This window comes from Zingiber officinale, chromosome 6A (genome assembly GCF_018446385.1).
Source record: "Zingiber officinale cultivar Zhangliang chromosome 6A, Zo_v1.1, whole genome shotgun sequence".
Classification (NCBI taxonomy): domain Eukaryota; kingdom Viridiplantae; phylum Streptophyta; class Magnoliopsida; order Zingiberales; family Zingiberaceae; genus Zingiber; species Zingiber officinale.
This window is the reverse complement of record NC_055997.1, coordinates 13,658,743-13,680,226: the sequence shown is the minus strand read 5'-3', so window position 1 is coordinate 13,680,226 and position 21,484 is coordinate 13,658,743. Positions and strand designations below refer to the sequence as shown.

General features: G+C 36.4%; 1 protein-coding gene and 1 pseudogene across 1 annotated transcript; both read left to right on the top strand.

Moving 5' to 3' along the window:
* The window catches only part of LOC121994625, a 34,270-nt pseudogene extending 21,362 nt beyond the window's left edge, over positions 1-12,908 (top strand).
* A 2,573-nt stretch (positions 12,909-15,481) lies between these two features.
* On the top strand, positions 15,482-21,091 carry LOC121995870 (probable methyltransferase PMT3). The gene is made up of 8 exons (XM_042549639.1): positions 15,482-15,738; positions 16,403-16,762; positions 16,847-17,011; positions 17,139-17,321; positions 17,564-18,158; positions 19,746-19,858; positions 19,978-20,198; positions 20,611-21,091. Exons 2-8 carry the CDS (start codon positions 16,499-16,501, stop codon positions 20,924-20,926), a joined length of 1,857 nt encoding a protein of 618 aa, XP_042405573.1. The 5' UTR covers positions 15,482-15,738; positions 16,403-16,498; the 3' UTR covers positions 20,927-21,091.
* The last annotated feature ends 393 nt before the right edge of the window (positions 21,092-21,484 follow it).

Here is a 21,484-nt window from a genome sequence, read left to right as displayed (position 1 = left end):
ATTAGTCGTAGATGTTTTGTTCCCCGTTTTCTAAGTATACTGATAAGATCATTTTCTTGTTTAAACATAAGGTTTAAATTATTATCTTCTATTTCTTCATTTTGAGAAGTAGAAGGTTGATAGCTTGATAGTTTATCGCTTCTATCTTTATACATTATAGAAGTTGTTGATCTTAGTGTTGTTTCAAGATTATGTAGACTAATAGTCCACTCTAATCGTGCTAAAGTTTCTAAGTTAAACTCTCGTGGTTTAAGGAAATATATTCCTTTTGATGTTAGTGCTTCAATCATGTTGGTTATTGTGATTTTAAAGTGATTGTGGATATGATTCATTGTTTTTATAGGAATATGATATCTAATTGAATCTTATTTCCTTGAAACTGACCATTTCCTTGAATATCATGTATTTTAATGTGTTTTACAAAATCTTTTAGGGTCATGTAGAAATTAGGGCATAAGTAATTCCTAAGTTATTATTCATATCGACTTCTATCATCCCTATAATTGCTTTCTCTCTATCAGGGAGACGAGAGTCATATAGAATTAATAAGACCTTTCCTCCTATTCTGGTTTTGGGTAGTCTTATGAGTTCGAACACAATTAATCCTAAATGTATATAATTGTGTCTACTATTTAATAAAGCTCTAGCTGATGTTTGGGTCATTAAGTTAAGTCTTTCTTCTCCTCGATTAGGGAGATGAAGTGGTTCTGTTCTATGATGTCTAATTACTAAAGTAGTAAAGTTGAGTATTCCTTGATTATAAAGTTGTCTAGGATTAAGTGTATTTAGTTGTTCGTTTGAGAAGATATTTAAGTTTTGCTCAATACCTATTAGTTCTTCTAATCTATGATGAATAGAAAAATTATTTCTTCTTGCTATTATATTGTTTAATCAAGAGGTAGTTTGATTCTGTTTGTCATCCTCTCACTGTTTGTGAGGGACCTGACATAATTCAGTCTAAGTTATGGTGAGATTCATTTGCTTGGTTTGGTTTATAAGTAGAAACTTATAAGTATTGGGCAATTGCTTTGTTATAGTTTTTCCTAGTTGGAAATTGTGAGGCTAGGTCTAAAAAGTGTATTCTCTGAAAATCTTGAAAGTCTTTTGAACTAGAAGTCATTCATGGTCCGAAGAATCTTTAAGGCTCTGATACCAAATTTATTTCTTTTTCATGTTAAAGTTGGGTGTTGATGTTATGCCAATATTTTAATTTATTTCTATTTGCTAATGGTTTTTGCAAAACCAATTGTTTTGGTGTTTTAGAGGATTTGGGATGAATTTAGGCACTTTGGAAGGGTATTTTTCTCAGATTTGCTTCTCATCAGTAAGCCTCACCTATTAGGAAGCAACAATAGCCATATGTCTTATTGGTCAAGCTTTATCCCGATTTTTTCAAGTCTTACAATGAGCTCTCAGTATCTCTTGTTGCCCAACTTAGCTTACACAGGTTTTACAAGCTTAGAACAATGAAACAATTTCATCCTCTTCCTTAAATAGTTACCTTTCTATACAAATTGTATACTTGGACAAGGTCCGAGGATTCTTGAAGATAAGGGAGAGGAAAATAGAGTCTTTCCTTAGGCCTAGAAGTTTTATTAAGCTGCCATAGGAATTTTACAGGAAATAACAAACATACAAGCTTAGAATTTACAAGCATCTAAGCTAAGAAGGGGAGCCTTGGCGTAACGGTAAAGTTGTTGTCATTTGACCAAAAGGTCATGGGTTCGAATCCTGGAAACAACCTCTTGCAAAAAGCAGGGAAAGACTATGTACAATAGATCCTTCCCTGAGACCTCGCATGGCGGGAGCTTCGTGCACCGGGCTGTCCTTTTTTTTTTAAGCTAATAAATTACAAGCATGCAAGTTAGGAAATTATAAGCATACAAACTGACTTACAAGTTTGACAAGAAAAGGCTATGGTGGATGCTTCAAGTGTGGGCAATCATCGATGCTTGAAGCACGCTGACTTCAGGGAGGCTTCGAGAGGAAAAAACAATCCAACTAAGCTAAGTCATCAGATAATAATTAATCTTTTCAGTGGAGAAATGAGTCAGGGCATCTTCTTTAGTGTTAGAAGATAAGGAGCATCTTTTGTGCTAGTTGTGTTAGAGAATAAAGTAGTAATGAGAGTTAGTGCTCCCAAAAGTAAATTTTAAATTTTCATCATATTAATTAGGTTGACTTCTTCTTTTGACCTCATGGAGGGGTAAAGTTGATGGTCTTATAGAAGATATTCATTTGACAGTTCTCCTCCTGAATGACTCAATTTAAAAATTGAATCAGCTAGACATGTAATTAAAATGGGCATACCAGGTATTAATTTTCCTACTCTCAAATTCGAAGAATATTCTTCTCATATGGACCAAGACTGGACAACAATAAAGCCTATTGAAGATTATCTTAAACATTGGAGAGCCTCAGTTCAAGGCAGTTTATGGTTATGGGAGAAATATCAAGATCCATTCGAATTCACATTAGCCGGAGAAACCTACATTGAAAAATATATTGGCCAAAAGACATAGGAGCTATTTTCTTCCCATTCAAATATTCTACTTAGCACTCTACCCTCCGTCAATACTATTATCACAAGAAAAACAAAGGATGGATGCGCAAAAAAAAGCTAGCCTGGCACCTTCTATAGGACCATCAACTTTACCCTCTCTATGGGTCAACAGAAGAAGCCAACCTAATTAATATGATAGAAATTTAAAACTAACTTTTGAGATCACTAACTCTCACTATACTTTATTCTCTTGCTAGCACAAAAAATGCTTCTTATCTTCTGACACTAAAGAAGATGCCCTGACTCATTTCTCCACTGAAAAGATACCTTCTTATCTGATGACAGCTTAATTGGATTGTTTTTTTCCTCTTGAAGCCTCCGTACTTCCTTTTCTTCAAGCATCGATGATTGCCCACACTTGAAACATCCACCGTAGTCTTTTCTTCTCAAACTTGTACTTGTAAGTCAATTTGTATGCTTATAATTTCTTAGCGTTCATGCTTGTAATTTCCTAGCTTAGATGCTTGTAAATTCCTAGCTTGTATGTTTGTCATTTCTTGTAAAATTCTTATGGCTTAATAAAATTTCTAGGCCTAAGGAAAGGCTCAATTTTCCTCTTCCTTGTCTTCAAGAATCCTCAGACCTTATCTAAATATACAGTATATAGAAAGGTAACTATCTAAGGAAGAGGATAAAACTGTCTTGTTGTTCTAAGCTTGTAAAACATGTGTTGGCTAAGTTGGGTAGCAAGAGCTACTGAGAGCTCGTTGTAAGACTTGAAAAAGATGAGATAAAGCTTGACCAATGAGACATATAGTTCTTGTTACTTCCTAATAGGTGAGACTCAGTTGTGAGAAACAAATCCTAATCCTAATAGGTGAGGCTCACTAGTTTGAAGCAAATATGGGGAAAATACCCTTCCAAAGTGCCTAGATTCATCTCAAATCCTCTAAAACACCAAAACAATGACTGGTTTTGCAAAAACCATCAGCAAATATAAATAAGTTAAAATATTGACATAACATCAACACCCAAGTTCAACATGACAATACCTAACTTCAACTTCAACATGAACCAGAAATAAATTTTAGTTCAATCCTTTTTATGTGCATCTGTTTTGTTAATGATCAAATGAACATTTCACTCAAATTTTTTTGTTATCTTCTTTTTCTTTTCACATCTAGTCATGCACTTTGTCAAAACATAACTTAGCAATAACATTGCAATTATGTATTTATTCCCACACATTCAATGAAAGGTGAATACTTCAACTGGATTTGTTGCTCTTGCACTAATTATTAACTCCAATAAATGTCCCAGTTAGGCGATATGAAACTATGACAAATACGCACATCAAATGAGAAAGAAGAAGACAAAAAAAGATTTGGTTAGCAATAATTAAACAAGATAAAATTTATTTAAATATAAATGATGATATAATAGGGACTAGAGCTTAATGACATAAAAGGATTCATATACCTAGTGAGATAAAGCCTAATTGTTGTTGTACTAATTATCAACTATTTGCAAACAGCTAGAATAAACCAATGCAACGTTGCTCTAAAAAGAGTGGTTGAATCCATTGCAACATGTTCCATTCAGAGACATCAAGCTTACAATGCTTTTGCAGGACCAATACACATGGAACTGGTCTTCTAAATACTTCAGATTTAATAATAAACAATGACGGAGGGATGCTTCCCTTGTTCCATTATTTTAGGACTCATTCGAGGATGATAAATCAAAGATTTTGATGATTCTTTGTGCAAGCCCTAATCCAAAGGAAACCCACAAGACTATTTCGACACTTGAATATGGAGCTAAAGCAAAATGCATTGTTCGTGTCAGTCAGAGTCATTTGTTAACTTTCAAGGATAAAGTGGATTCTGATGAATCATCAATACTCTTGAGTGATGGTTCTCATAAAACCTAAGCCGCATGAATTCTAGACAATCAAAGTAAGAATTCGAATAGGAAAAATAAGAATATATGAGCATGGATCTTCGTTTCATCGAGAACACGGCATAAGGAAATAAATACTGTAATTACAAAGAACCTGAATGCAGCGGAATCGTCATGATTCTTCGTGCAGAGCTCGTCGATCCAACAATCCTGCGGAAGAAGGAGGAGAAGAAAGTTGGCCTTCCGGAGGAGTTAGGGTTGACGGCGCCGGATTCTCTTCGTCAATGGGGAACGAAGAGACGTCTCAAGATTACCCTAATCCTCTGAGGACCAACCCATTATATAGTGCACATCTATTATCAGCCCATCGATGATAATAGATGTGAGACTATAAATCCATATATACTAAACATCTATTATCATCAAATAGATGATAATAGATGCGGGACTATAGGTTCTACACATATGAGATCCACATCCAATTACCCGAAACTCACTAGACATAGGTTAGATCACTTTAAAGGGTTCGGATCGTATTCATGTGTGCAACTTACAAATAAGCCCACCAAATAGGGATAATTATATCCAACAATCTCCCACTTGGGCTATATGTGAGTTGTATGTGAAATACAAGTAAAACTTTAGTTGATATCAAACTTTATTGGTATAAAATACCCCTGTAAACAATCTGGTCAATTAATTTTATTGGTATAGGACTAAAGAGGTCATAGCTACTGTATATGATCGTAACAAGTCCCAACAGTAATCACAATACCAATATCATTAATGACATAGATCAAGATGTGGATGTGTAGAGTGGAAATTACATGAAATGTGATCAATACATGTCAATTTCCAACTGGTTCTAAGATGACCTCAAAAGAGGTCAGATCATATTTATAAAATACTTTATGCTAAACTGCAATAGCAAATCATGATCAATTTTATGATTCCAAAAGGAATCTTTATCATATTTACAAACACCAAATGCTAAACAGCAGTAGTAAATGATGATATCACAGTCAGAGTGTCAAACAAACATATAAATTCCCATTAGTGTTTTGAACTTTAAGTACGTACAATAATCAAAACAAAATGTTTGTCTTTATTATCAAATATAGAGCAATAAGATAAATACAGACTCCCACTATATGAGTTCTTCTTCCATAAGAAGGACTCTCATATCCACAACATGTGCATGAAACACCTTAGGCACCAAGCCTTTGGTGAGTGGATTGGCCAACATGGAATCTGTGCTGATGTGCTCTACCATAATCTGACAACTTTGAACTCTTTCTTTAACCGCTAGAAACTTGATGTCGATATGTTTAGACTTCGACGAACTGCGGTTGTTCTTGGCATAAAGTTCTGTGGCCTTGTTATCACAGTAGATCCTCTGTGGCCTGTCAATACCATCAACAATCTGTAATGCTGTGATGAAACTCCGCAGCCAAATCCCGTGATTGGATGCTTCGTAGCATGCCACTAACTCTATCTCCATAGTAGAAGTGACTACTAACGTCTGTTTGACGCTCCTCCAAGATATAGCCCCTCCAGCAAGCATGAAGATATAGCGCGAAGTAGATTTTTTGCTATCCAAGCATCCAGCAAAATCGAAGTCTGAATATCCAATCACCTCCAGATGATCTGATCTCCGATACGTGAGCATATGTCCTTTGGTTCTTTGCAAATACCGCATCACTCTCTTTACCGCTTTCTAGTGTGACGATCCTGGGTTACTAACAAATCTGCTTACCATTCCCACTATAAATGCTATATCTGGTCGAGTATAAACTTGTGTATACATGAGACTTCCCACTGCTGACGCATATGGGAATTGCTCCATCTTTTTTATTTCAAGTTCAAGCCGTGGACACTGCTGCAAGCTGAACTTGTCACCTCTTGACACAGGTGTGTCACCGGGTGTACAATTCTGCATACCATACCTTATAAGTACCTTTTCAATATAGTCCTATTGTGAAAGTCCAAGAATACCTCTTGAATGATCACGATATATCTGTATGCCTAAAACAAAGGATACTTCACCAAGATCTTTCATTTCAAAATTACCAAATAGAAATGACTTGATTTGATGCAGCATACCCTTATTATTGCTCGCAAGCAATATATCGTCCACATACAAAACAAGTATAACAAACTTGCTCCCACTGAACTTGACATATATGTACTGATCAACAGGGTTCTCTTTAAATCCAAATGAGGTAACCACTTAGATCAAATTTCCGGTACCACTAACGGGATACCTATTTTAAACCATAAATGGATTTCTTTAATCTACATACTAGGTGCTTTGAGTCGTTAGACTCAAAGTTCTCTGGTTGCACCATATATATAGACTCCTCTATGTCTCCATTGAGGAATGCAGTATTTACATCCATTTGATGTAGCTCCAAATCATAATGAGCTACAAGTGCCATGATTACCCTAAGGGAGTCTTTCGTCGACACAGGTGAGAAAGTCTCCTTGTAATCAATGTCTTCTTTCTGAGTGAATCCCTTGGCAACAAGACGAGCCTTATACTTTTCGACATTACCCCTTGAATCTCGCTTGGTTTTAAATATCCATTTATAACCAACAGACTTCTTTCCTTCAGGCAATTCGACAAGTTCCCAAACGTCATTGTTCGCCATAGACTTCAACTCTTCTTGCATGACGTTAATCCACCTTTCAGGATCAGAGCATTGTTTGACTTCTTGGAAAGATGTAGGATCACCTTCTAACCCTATGTCAAAGTCATGCTCTTGGAGATAAACATAATCACGAGAATTCGTGCTTCTCCGTTCCCTTGTGGATCGCCTTAAAGACACTTGTATTTGAGGTGGTTGAGGTACTTGCTCTTCAATATGAGGCAATACTTCAATTTCAGTGGCAGGTTCCTCCAATTGCATTGGAGATGTCATGGGAATATCTTGGTTCACTACGCTTACTAGATGTGTAATACCCATAATGTGTGGTATGGTAACCATACCGCTACTGATCGCACTAGTAGTAACCACAGGAGGATTGCCATTGCATTCCTCAAAAGATATTTCCTTGATTTTATCACTCCCACTGTCCTCAATGAACTTGGCATTTCTCGTTTCGAAGAAGGATCTATTAGAGGGATCATAAAATTTATATCCTCTTGACTTTTCAGAGTATCCTACAAAATTACAGCTAACCGTTCTTGAGTCCAGTTTCCTTTCATTAGGCTTGTAAGGCCTAGCTTCAGTTGGACAACCCCAAACGTGTAAGTGTTGAATGCTAGGCTTCTTACCCGTCCACATCTCGAATGGGGTTTTAGTTACTGCTTTACTAGGTACTCTATTGAGTAGGTAAACTGCAGTCTTGAGTGCTTCACCCCACAAGGACTCTGGTAGAGAAGTGAAAGTCATCATACTTCTTACCATGTCTTTTAGGGTTCGATTGTGACGCTCAGCTACACCATTCTGACTGGGTGTACCAAGTATGGTATAATGAGGCACAATTCCACATTCAGCAGGGTAATTCGCAAAAGATCCTGGATGTTGTTCACCTAATCTATCATATCGACCGTAATATTCACCTCCACGGTCAGATCGGACAACTTTAATTTTCTTACCTAGTTGAAGTTCAACTTCGGCTTTGAAAATTTTGAACATGTCCAAAGATTGTGATTTTTCATGAATAAGGTACAGATAGCCAAATCTGGAATAGTCATCTATGAAACTAATAAAATATGTGTGCCCATTCCAAGATGCCTTAGGGAATGACTCACAAATATCCGTATGTATTAGCTCCAAAACATCACTACAACGGCTAGCCCCTTTATTCCTTTTGTTAGTGGTCTTCCCCTTGATACACTCTATGCAGACATCAAAGTCTGACATATCAAGAGAATCGAGAATTCCATGTGACATTAACATTCTAGGCGTTGTTTGGATATATATCCTAAACGCCTATGCCACAACATGGAAGAATTCTCATTAGTCAATTTACGTTTTGTACCTATACTATGCATTATCACGTTGTCAACCGTAGGAGTAAAGGTATTCAATTTATAAAGCTTATCAACCAAGAAACCATTGCCAACCAACACTGAATTAAAGAAAATACTGAAAATTCCATTTCTGAATGAACAAGAATCACCTGATTTGTCCAAACAAGAAATTGAAATTAAATTTCGTCGAAAAGACGGTACAATAAATGTATTTTCTAAATCTAGAAAGACATTGGTTCCTAAACAAAGCCTAAAAACACCAATCGACTCGACTTTAGCCTTCTTTCCATTTCCTGTATAGATATATTTTTCACCATCAAGCGGAAGTCGGTTCCTGAGACAATCCTGCATAGTGATACTTATGTGAGTAGTAGCACCGGTATCTATCCACCAAGTGTCAGTGGGTACAATAGCTAGATTGACTTCCGAACTAACAAAGTTGAGAAGTTTACCTTTCTTTACACGCCAGTTAGCGTACTTGAGGCAGTCTTTCTTCATATGACCTTTCTTCTTGCAAAAGAAACAAGTTGATTCCTTATCCTGCTTCTTGTGCTCCTTATGGTCATTGCCTCCCGAATCTATAGTTTGTTTTCCTTTTCCTTTCTTATTGATCCTCTTTCGTTTCTTGCTCGTACTTTGAGAACCAAATGCTAAGTGAGTACTCTCAGATGTCTCAATCTTTAGTCTCTCCTCCTCTTGCACGCATTGGACAATAAGCTCATTCAATGCCCACTTTTCCTTTTGAGTATTATATGATATCTTAAAAGGAGTGAACCGTGCAGGCAGAGATATCAAGACGAAATGCAACTAACATACCCTCAGACATATCGAGTTTTAGTGCTTTCAGACTTGTCGTTATATTGTGCATCTGCATAATGTACTCCCTTATGTTTCTTTTACCATTATACCGCATGGTTACCAACTTCGTAAGAATTGTGGTAGTCTCGACCTTTTCATTTGAGGTGAATCGGCTGCTAATTGATCCAGGAAACTCTTAGTATCTTCTCCTTCTGTTATTGAGCCTTTTATTTGTGCCGGTATGGAAAGCTTCATGATACTTAGACACATACGATTTGATTTCTCCCACAGCTGAAATTCAGCCCTTTGCTCTATAGTGCTAGCATTGGTCAAAGGTGTGGGGCGATCATTCCTTAATGCATAATCTAAGTCCATGCAGCCTAAGACTACGGTTACGTATTCTTTCCATTCAGTAAAATTCGAACCAGTTAGTGTTGGGATGTTATTAATGCTGGCAGTTACAGATTGCACTGAAATTAAAGAGAGAAATTTATTTAAGCTCACGATTTTGCTCAAGCCAAGAACATATTAAGTAATATAAAATTATGCAAATAAAACAAAATTTTAAATGCATATAAATGGGTTCTTTATGAGATACCAAGTACAACATAATGTGCCTTCCTTTGGACCGACACATTATTTGTTAGCGATACTCTTTAATATAACTCAAACTTTAATTGGCCACACAATGTGTCTTCTTTTGGGCCGACCCATTATGCGCATAATATGATATTTTATATGAGTTATATTTTGGTCTATAGCTTACAACGACCTTAATCGGCCACATAATATGCCTTCCTTTGGGCCGACATATTGTGTGCATGATCTGAACAATATAATATTTTGTTCTATAGTTGTAAGCTATCTTATGCATATATCTGGCATAAAAGTAACCTTCCTTTGGGCCGATTACTTTTAGCATAGATATACGTCTACCAACACAAAATGCACTAAAGCTACCTAAGGTGTCTTCCTTTGGGCCGACACATTAGTTCAACTTAGTAGCACATTGTGTAGATAGACTCAAGAAAATACTAGGAACCTAATTCGAACAGAAATTATTTAATCAGCCTTAACAATATGAAATTAGATTTATTAATCGATTGATACCTTATGGTAGTCGATTGATAGATCCAATCAATTATCTCAGTCGATCTGAAAACCTACTATATGTGACTACATGATTATACATAGAACCCTTCTTAAGAAGCTAAAGATTCGAGTTCTATAATTATAATTAAATAGTATTAAATTATTTAATACTATTTAATTTCTTTTTCATGCATTAAAAAAAAGTTACTGCATTTTTTTATAACAAAAAAATGTAACTTTTTTTCTTTATACTGTTTTTAACAAAACATGAAAAAAATTGGAAAAATTCCTTTCCTTTACGGTTTCGTTGAAACAGTAATTATTATTATTTTTTTTATTCTTCCTTTTACTGTTTCAATGAAACAGTAGATTTTTTTATTTATTATTTATTTATTTATTTATTCTCGAGACTGTTTCGTTGAAACAGTAGCCTTAATGAAAAAAAAAAACTTAATGGACAGAAGAATATAATAATAATAATCTCAATCGATTAAAATAATTCTAATCGATTAATGTAGTCATCAGTTTAAGACTGTTTATTGATTAAAATTTTCAATTATTTATGTTCAAAATTTTTGGACTTGACAATTGATTGCTCGACCAAAGCAATCAATTGAATCATCACAATTTTATCTAAAATTAGATTAAATAGTGACGAGTTTCATCGTTCTTCGTATTCTTCGTAGAAATACGAAAAACTGGAAAAATAAATCTATTCTAATTTTCTCTTATATGATTTTCGACGATTAAAAATTTATATTAACTAGGAAAGACTTAATCTAGCATATAAATAATAAATCGACAAAAACCTAAATTTTATTGCCAATGAAAACAACAAAACAGAACCTTCGCTTTGATATCAATTGATGGTTCTCGTAAAACATAAGCCGCATGAATTCTAGACAATCAAAGTAAGAATTCGAATAGGAAAAACAAGAATATATGAGCATGAATTTTCGTTTCATCGAGAACACGGCATAAGGAAATAAATACTGTAATTACAAAGAACCTGAATGTTGCGGAATCGTCATGGTTCTTCGTGCAGAGCTCGTCGATCCAACAATCCTGCGGAAGAAGAAGGAGGAGAAGAAGGTTGGCCTTCCGGAGGAGTTAGGATTGACGGTGCCGGATTCTCTTCATCAATGGGGAACGAAGAGACGTCTCAAGATTATCCTAATCCTCTGGGGACCAACCCATTATATGGTGCACATCTATTATCAGCCCATCGATGATAATAGATGTGAGACTATAAATCCATATATACTAAACATCTATTATCAGCAAATAGATGATAATAGATGCGGGACTATAGGTTCTACAGATCCACATCCAATTATCCGAAATCCACTAGACATAAGTTAGATCACTTTAAAGGGTTCGGATCGTATTCATGTGTGTAACTTACAGATAAACCCACCAAATAAGGATAATTATATCCAACATTGAGATCAAGAATTGTTGCCATGAATGAGTTTATTTTTACGTTACAAATGGAGAACAAACTTAAAGAGAAAGAACGTGATGAAGCCCGCAAGGAACTGTTGCAGAAAGATGCAGAACTAGCAGAGCTCAGAACAAAATTCCAACACATTGAAGGAAGGAAATCACAGATCAACTTGAAGGTTGACCAGAAAACTGAGACTTTAAAATTTGAATCGACAAAGATGGAAGAAAGAATGCTACTGCAGAAAGAGGAATATCCTAAGACTTTAAAATTTGAATTGACAAAGACGGAAGAAAGAATGCTACTGCAGAAAGAGGAATATCCTAAGACTTTAAAATTTGAATTGACAAAGATGGAAGAAAGAACGCTACTGCAGAAAGAGGAGCTTGATATGCTAAGGCAGAGACTCGGTGAGAAGGTATTGCAGGATACAGATGGTGGAAGACTGGTGTGGCTAGAAACTTATGGAGCAACCAAGGAATGATGAAAACGATGGAGTTAGACATGCGAGAGATACATGATACTAATATAGTAAAAGAGATAAGAGAGGACTCCTGCCAACCTGAAAGTTACAAGAACCATTCCAATTGGATCCGTGTCTCGTGCCGATTGAAGAGGAGTCTGATGCCAATATTCTCAGATTCCCTGATAAGGTTTGCCTTAGCACGGTATTTGAGGAAGATGAAGAAGGAAGAGAGAGCATTGAAGATGAGATCGACAAGGAAGTTGTCAGAGAAAACTCATGGCTCGACTTCTTTGGTCAGGGGAATCAGTTCCTTGTCTTCATCGGTTCCTTGTCTTGCTGGTTAGGATTGCAAAACAGATTCACTGGAAACTCTAAAAATCCTGCATCTGCCAGGAAAACGCGTATCCAAAATATTTTCAGACTGTGTGGCAAACACAGAGAGCTAGCCAAACAAGTGAAAACTTCCAGTCCACCGAAGTGCGGATCTCAGGATCAGAATAAGCAACCTTCTCCATTAGCACTTGGCAAGGAGCTTGGATCGAATTTGGGCCTGCAAGAAGAGCAGCCACTGATCACACCTAAATACAAGCTGGTTGCTGACACAAAATTAAAGGAAAGTCCAGTTTCCACATTTATTTTACCACTTGCCTCACTTGAACGTGAAAAAACGCAAAAGTCAACCGATAAGGAACTCAAAAGATGTGCATCTCCTGTTAGAATATGAAGGAGAACAACAGCCCTAATCACATTGACTCTGATGCATTTGTAGACATAGATGTGAGATTGGAGGCCTCAAAGGAACTTTCTGGGGGTCTGATCAGGAAGCTTAAGGTGTTGAAGAACTCAAGCCTTGCTGACTTGCGAAAACTAATTGAGATCGATCTAGAGGGGGACAGCAAGGAATTCACATTTCTTTTGCTTGGGTATGTGCAACAATGTTCAGTGTTAATTTGGTTACTTCTGTTGGGTTCATAGCACAACGGAAGACATATAATGAATCATAGATCTTTCGTGATACATATAGTTTTATACAAAATTATATAAAAACATATTTCGAATCCTCGATAGGTATAATATTACAGACAAATAAGACAGATAAGAGCCTCACGTGTGACTCCTCTAGCGGTATCCACGTGCACTAGATCACGAACTTGACACGATCCGTTAGGTGCTAGCCTCTTGGATCGACAAAGCCTTGGAAGCACTACGATCTCTTCCGAACGAAGAAGAAGTTGACGAGGGAAACTCGGAGAGAATAATTCTCCTTTGCATCTTTCCGAGGATGACTACTTATAGCCTCCAATGAATACGAAGAGTTAAGTTCTCAATAAATTCATCATTTATGATCTTCATTAATTAGGAAGATGAAGACTTATAGACTCCATAAATTCTACATTTATAACCTTCATTATAATAACTCTTCAAATTCTTCATTAATTATTATTATGATGACTCTTCGAATTCTCCATTAATTATCATGATTATGGCTATTCGAATTCTCTCTTCTTTGTATCAAATAAATCCATATTTGATCTTAATCTCGACTAGCTTCCGATACCATTGTTCATGTCTACGTGCTATGCGTGCGACCCTCTAGGTTTTATACACGAAGACAGTGTAAATCCATACACAGACTAAAGTAATCGTCTAGCAACAGTTTTTAGCCACCCAACGCGATAAAATTAATATCAGTCATAAACTGTAAACCACTATTGAACCGATTACTGTGTAATTCAATCTCTTCATCTAAAGTCTACATCCCAATTAATTCGATACATTATGCATCATTACCAAATTAATTGTTTTACTTGATTTCCAAGATATAATAGACTCCTCTTGAATGATAAATCATTCCTCCCATGACCATGAATTTTGAGTTACTAATATCTTTATCAAGCGGCCAGGATGTTAACTTCTAATCCAAGAGAGCGATGAATCCTCTATTGACTCAACACTATTCTCTCTACGTTTTGTCATACACCCAACTACCGTATTAATCACAATCTGATTAAAAACTACTTTTAACGGCGTCAAAGCACATAACTCTACGCATAGAATAAATGAAGGTCTCAAGTCAAAAGATAGTTACACTCGTTCATAAGAAGAATAATCAATGATGCTTAATATGTGGTCTCCTCTTGAGCGGATCGTGTCCAGTGTACCTCTAAACTCAAGGCACCCCAAGTACAACTTGGATATCCATCCCTCCAGTCTATCTCGACCTGGTCATACTCAGCGTTGATCTAGATATTCATGTCCCCTCTAGATATCTATCCGATCAAGAACTGTTTTCAAATTAATATATCCATTAATATATAGGACTTTATCATTAGTCATATACGTACAGAAAAATAAATAAATAATAATAAATTTTTTACCTTTATTAAATAATTATCCACAACATATATAAAAAATGTCTTGACATATAAATACACCCACTAACAACTTCAAGCTACAACCAGGAATTTTAAACATGCTCATTACCATCTTTTAATGTAAACAGGATGCTTCTGGAGCTCCAGTATTCAAGGAGAAGGAAGCGACTACCCAAGTCAATAAACTGCCAACATGCAACAACCAAATGAATGGCCATCTTGCATGTTTGCGGCCCCTCAATTAACCAATCCTGACCATGTGCCATTTGGTTCATTAGAAAATATACTCACAGCCGGGTTTAGTTCTCAGCTTTCTGACGTTATATAAATTAGAAAATGACAATGTATTAGTTTTGATGAAGACTAGTACATAATAAATCAACACCAAAATTATCATATTTTTATATATATTTCACCTTTTTAGTTTTCTCTTAAACTCTATCACTTTAATGTCTATTTTTTTAATAAAATTATTTTGTAATAACTTCCTAAATTTATTTTCTAGTAAAAATATATTTTCAATGTATTTTTTGAAAACTACAACTTGTAAAGTAGAGTTTTATGAATTTAGAGAAAGATTTACCTGACTCTACTTCTTATTATTCATTTTTTTTATAATGAAAATAAGAAAATGATTGATATATTCAAAACAATTATGTATTTAATAATACTCATTTCATCCTATTTCATTTGTAATATACCAAATCATTTTTTGATTTATTTTATGTAATAGTTTTATCATATGAATTAAATCTCATTAGATATTTTTGAGTAAAAGTGAAAATAGCATGAGTATTATTATTAAATTAAAATATGCTTTTAAAGCTGATCAAAAAAATATTGGTGTCAACGCGCTTTGACGATTTTTTAAACATAATTTTAATGTCTCCTTGATAAATTCGAGTCAAGCTTAAACGCTTATCCTTATCGATCAATCACATCGACTCGTTGCCGACGCAAACATTCTTCAATTCCGAGTCACTTTTTTAAATCTCTCGCTCTCTCCCAGATCGGATCTCTCCTCCTTCTCGCTCACTCCATCTCTCCCACACTCTCTCTTCCTCCACTTCCTCCGCTCCGCCTCTGCCAGGAACAACCCATTCAGCTGGGCTCCGTCGAGATCTCGCTTAGGGTTTCGCAGGAATCGCCGCCATCAGTTATTCCCTTTTTTGACTCTCGGTAACCACTCTCGACTCCATTCCGATTCCTGTTGCGATCTGGGCTGCGATTTTTATTTGTCAGTCTTTGGCGATTCGTGGTTGTTTTGATCTTTTCTGTAGATATTAATTAGATCTGTTTCTTTTTGGGCGATAGAGTTCTTATTCTGGGTTCGACTCGCAAATTTTCTAGATTTATTTCCAGAATTGAAACTATCGGGTCTATTGGTAATATACGACCTGTGTGGCCGGGATTCCTGGGTCGCTCCTTTCTTTTAGTGGTGAACTTATTGCTTGCATGCTATTCAGGGATTTCTCCACCATCTGTGCTGCAAGCACAAGTATAGTTGCAAAATTCTATGCTTTTTCACTTTGTTTTATATTTGATTCTTTTGGTTTCTTCGTTATTTCAATTATCCTTTTTCTTATTTGTTTTATTGACAATCTAGAAATTGAGATCATGTGATTCATATGCTTATTGATTTCAGTTCAGCCTTTTCTTTAACGGGCTACAATTTTTTCAACACCAATACATTATTTGAAACATCTGATTATCGTGGGTTTTTATTCTTGAAATTTCAAAGTACTCTGTGATTCTTCTTCGTAATTTTGTATTGGAGGTTTGTTGTACGCTAGATCACTGAATTCTTAACAGTCTGCCTTGTTTTTAATCCTTGCGACTGCAGGTTACCGTATGTTTGACTACGTGGATTAGGAAGTGGTATTAGATGATATATTGAGTTCCCTGAAACCGGGCTCTCCACTAGAGCTCTATTTTCAAAATGATAAGGGGGAGAGATGGCAGCCAAAAGAAACACTTGATCCCATCATTGTGTGTTGGGTTCCTTTTTCTAGTCTTTTTGGTTCTATACTATGGCTCCTTCTTTGGTACTCAAGGGAACTATGCTAACTCTGCAATAGAGCATGGTACTAAATTTTCGAGAACGATTGGTTGGTCTAATGTGGATAATTCAGAGTTAGGCAAATCAGATGAGTCTATTTTTAGTCAGCAGGGAGATGATGGTCCTGTACCAAAAAGCTTTCCTGTAAGTGCACATGGAACTAGCCATTTGTCTCTTGGATCATCTATGGATTTGGAAACTCTAATTAATTTTCTTTACTTCCTTCAGGTCTGCGATGACCGACATTCAGAGCTCATTCCTTGCCTGGACAGAAATCTTATATACCAGACAAGACTTAAGCTGGATTTGTCTGTGATGGAACATTATGAAAGACATTGCCCACAGCCTGAAAGGCACTATAACTGTTTGATTCCCCCACCAGCTGGGTACAAGGTTAGACATGCAAGATCAGAGATGTTCTGGACATTTTACTTCATTCTCTGTGTCACTGTTCTGTTTCATGGTCTCTGAGTCTTGTAAGTACTTACCTGTTACCTGTTTTTGGTATATGATGCTGTAGGTACCAATAAAGTGGCCAAAAAGCCGAGATGAAGTTTGGCAAGTGAACATTCCTCACACACATCTAGCACATGAGAAATCTGATCAGAACTGGATGGTTGTAAAGGGAGATAAGATTGTTTTTCCAGGAGGCGGCACTCATTTTCACTATGGAGCTGGTAAATATATTTCACACCTTGCAAATGTAAGTCCACTTTTTGTATGAATTAATGCTGTGAGAAGTTTCTTTTTCTTTTTCTTTTCAATATAATTGCTCCTATCATTCACGAATTTGGAATGTTTATGAAATCAAGTCTTCCTTTTTTCAATTTACTAGTCATTTTTGTGCTTCCCTGTGGGCCTTATTTTCCCTTGCGGTCTCTTATCTTGTTTGCTCGTTAATTTGTCTTGAAACAAAAAATAATAATTCTTTATTTGGATTGTCAGATGCTTAACTTCTCAAACAATATCCTAAATAATGAAGGAAGGGTCCGATCAGTTCTTGATGTTGGTTGTGGAGTTGCTAGCTTTGGAGGATATCTCTTGTCATCAGATATTATAGCTATGTCTTTGGCACCTAATGATGTTCATCAAAATCAGATTCAATTTGCTCTCGAGAGGGGAATTCCTGCCTACCTTGGTGTACTGGGGACAAAGAGGCTTCCTTATCCAAGCAGATCTTTTGAATTTGCACATTGTTCTCGATGTCGAATTGATTGGCTGCAAAGAGATGGAATCCTTCTGCTTGAATTAGATAGGCTGCTTAGGCCTGGAGGCTATTTTGCTTACTCATCTCCTGAAGCATATGCACAAGATGAAGAAGACCTGAGGATTTGGAAACAGATGAGTGCACTGGTTGAACGAATGTGTTGGAAGATTGCTGCCAAAAAGAACCAAACTGTAATATGGGTAAAACCATTGACAAATGATTGTTACATGAAGAGAGCACCAGGAACTCAGCCGCCTCTGTGTAAACCTAATAATGATCCAGATGCAGTTTGGGGTGTCCCAATGGAGGCTTGCATTACTCCTTACTCTGAGCGTGAGTTTTTAAATTTTTTATAGGGAAGTATTGATTCTATATATAGCATCTCTATCTATAGATCTCTATATATTGAGGTATCCTGCATTTTCATTGTGTAGATGCTTTGTATATTTTTCTTTGATTAGTTTTATTATTCAAAGGTGCTGATAGGTCATTATTTATCCCACAAAATTGAAAAATACTGATTTTAGATGAAGTGAAAAATGTGACATTGACCCCCTGAATTAGAGGATTTAAATGATGACAAGGAATTAAACTATGCTGTGCCGAACTAGGAGTTTTTATTGTATTTCTCAATCAGAAGCCTTTAATTATCTTCTCTAGCATAAGCTTTGGTACCTACTCCATTCCACTTAAGGTAGGTATTTTTTAACATTAATTAATGATTTTTTTTTCTTGTAAATTTTTTACTGATTGAAGCAACCACTATATTTATCTACCAATAAAGAAATGCTGTGATTTATTTTATGCTCAATGTTCAAGTATGAGGTTGTTTGCCTGAATTTGTTTTCTTGCTTGTTAAACCATGCCTACATAGTGGTGCCACAAAGTAATGTGTAGCCAGGAAAACATAATTGTAGTGTTTTTTTTTTCCAGTGTTAATTTCGTACAATCCCACTTAGGACTCATGAGTTTCACATTTAGCATATTACTGATGTATTATGGATATTGTGATGTAATTGACAAGTGATTGTATTTAATTGGGTTACCTTTTCCAAACCGACTCTTGGTATTGATACATGCAAGCTTTTATCATGGAAAAACTACCGTTCATAGGTTCTTGAAGGCTTGACAGTTGCACTAGGGGGGCCGCTAAGGTAGCGGATCTACCTTTTTTTTGAAGGTTTGACAGTTGCCCCAAGGGCGTAGCGTAGACGGTGGGCGCATGATATCTGGCGTAATGGCCAGGGGTCGATTCTCAGGAACTGACGACCTGGGGTTTACCCCGCCATGCGCCTATGGCCTGTGTACCTGCATGAACCTCCCTCCATATCCATGGAGCCGGCACTAGGGGGCCGCTAAGGTAGCGGATCTACCTTTTTTTTTTTGAAGGTTTGACAGTTATTAGCCAATCTTTTTGGTTGTCAGATCACTAATTTTGAATCCACAGGAGGTTTTCTGCTGTCTCAATCAAATCTATGGCTCATTATTGTCTCCACACATAAAAATGTTGTATACTCTTGGAACAAGTTTTCTGGCGGTTTATGTTGGGTAGTAAACTTTTATATTTTAAGAATATGGGCATTGCTTTATGTATAACTGAAGAAGATGAACTGTAAATGATAGAGGTACATTGAGTAATGCACATAGAATTACACATTGATGTTTGAAATATTTAGATAGGAAAGGAGCATAAACTTTTAAACTTAGGGACAGTTTTAAATCTTTGAGTACCTCATCCTAATTATACTATGAAAGTTTCCATTTTCATCTTCATCAAATGTTTGTCTATTATCACTGATACCATCCTTGTTACATTGCTCTGCCATAACCATGATTGGATGGTGTAGTTAAGGTAGGTTGTGTACCAATAGCTCACTGTAATCCTTTTATGCTAATTTTTGCGAGTTTTCTTTTTTGCAGAGATTCAAAGAGACAGTGGAAGTGGATTGGCTCCTTGGCCAGCTCGATTGACTACCCCTCCTCCACGCCTTGCTGATTTTGGTATTTCAACAGACATGTTTGAAAAGGACATGGTAAATAACATTGTATATCATGCTTCGTTAACAACAATAGTTAGAGTACGGACATGCATGTAAAGATGTAATTCTTGTTGGAACAGATTCCTTTTTCTGACAATGCACATATTTCACAGGAACTCTGGCAACAGAGGGTTGATAGTTACTGGAGTCTATTGGGTTCAAAGATCAGACCAAATACACTGAGAAATGTGATGGATATGAAGGCAAACTTGGGTTCGTTTGCTGCTTCTCTAAAAGATGTGCCTGTTTGGGTTATGAATGTGGTCCCAGAAGATGGACCTAACACCCTCAAGATAGTTTATGACAGAGGCCTAATCGGCACTACACATGACTGGTAAGAGTGTAAGACTATATTTCCATACGAGGGAATCTTCTGCATAGTAGTTTATATTCCTCCCACGTGCAATTTGTTGCATAGTAAATTCTCATATCTGTTAGATTACTTACCTGTCTATTTCAAATAAATAAAATTTTCCATCCTTGCTGATAATTACATGAGCTAAGTTAGAGTCTTGCTGGTTCTATTTCACATCATTCATCAAAGCATTTTTGGTATTGTATCCAATTGACAATATATTTCATAAGATATAAAAGAATGCTAGCTCTTTTTATTGAATTTTTTAAATGAGAGAATACCATTGAGCAGTAAGCGATGAGCCAATTCTTGTATAATTGTAGAATGCCCTGGTGTTTTCATTGTCATTCAAAGTGTAATAATCATATCATCCAATCTCAATTTCCTGCAGGTGCGAGGCCTTCTCAACGTACCCTCGTACTTATGACCTCCTCCATGCTTGGACCGTCTTCTCTGACATTGAAAAGAAAGGGTGCAGCGTCGAAGACCTGCTTCTCGAGATGGACCGCATTCTCAGACCAACTGGTTTTGTGATCGTCCGTGACAAGAAGCCGGTCATAGATTTTGTTAAGAAGTACCTGACAGCCCTGCTCTGGGAATCAGTAGCTTCCACAGATCCCCAAGCCAATTCCGAAGACGAGGAAGTGGTGTTAGTGATACAGAAAAAACTGTGGCTGGTAGACGAAGGCACCAAGGATTCAGCATAATGCCCTTGGATTCTGGTGTCCATGAAGCTAACTAAGTGAAAAATAAGTATTCAGCATAAGTCCTTTTTTCTCTTCTTCTTCTGAGATTCGAGTCTCTTAATGGCTTGTTTCTGTTGGTATTGTGTTTGTAGACTAAAGCAGTTAAATTCATATTCCTCTTTTGTAGCTCCTTGTTGCCATATTTTTCTTTGTGGAAGGCAAAACTTACTCGAGTCTCACTGGTAATTGATCTATGGGTTGCCAAATTCTGAAATATTTGATCTCTCTTCGGTCTGCTAGATTCCCACCGGCCGGTTATAACGATATGATCTCCATATCGAAACTGAGATCGGTCGGTATCAACAATCTGGTCTCCGTGTTGAAAGTCAAACCTGATCCATGAACAGAAAGTGTCTGAGAGATGTTGGTGTGGTCCAATAACAGATAAATAAGGTTCTGTGGGGCCACCATTTTCATTACCGGTTTGGTTCGTAAAGCACCGAGTCTCAATAATGTGATGTCAATTTAGACCACTGTAAAAAGGCACTAAATCAAAATGAACTGTCATTGTCAATCTCA

Bases quoted from the DNA above. Each gene is read 5' to 3' on its own strand.
- LOC121995870 (XM_042549639.1), top strand. From the start codon at position 16,499: ATGATAAGGGGGAGAGATGGCAGCCAAAAGAAACACTTGATCCCATCA. The intron at 16,763-16,846 runs GTAAGTGCACAT...TACTTCCTTCAG, and splicing joins CTGTACCAAAAAGCTTTCCT to GTCTGCGATGACCGACATTC. The intron at 18,159-19,745 runs GTGAGTTTTTAA...TCTTTTTTGCAG, and splicing joins CATTACTCCTTACTCTGAGC to AGATTCAAAGAGACAGTGGA.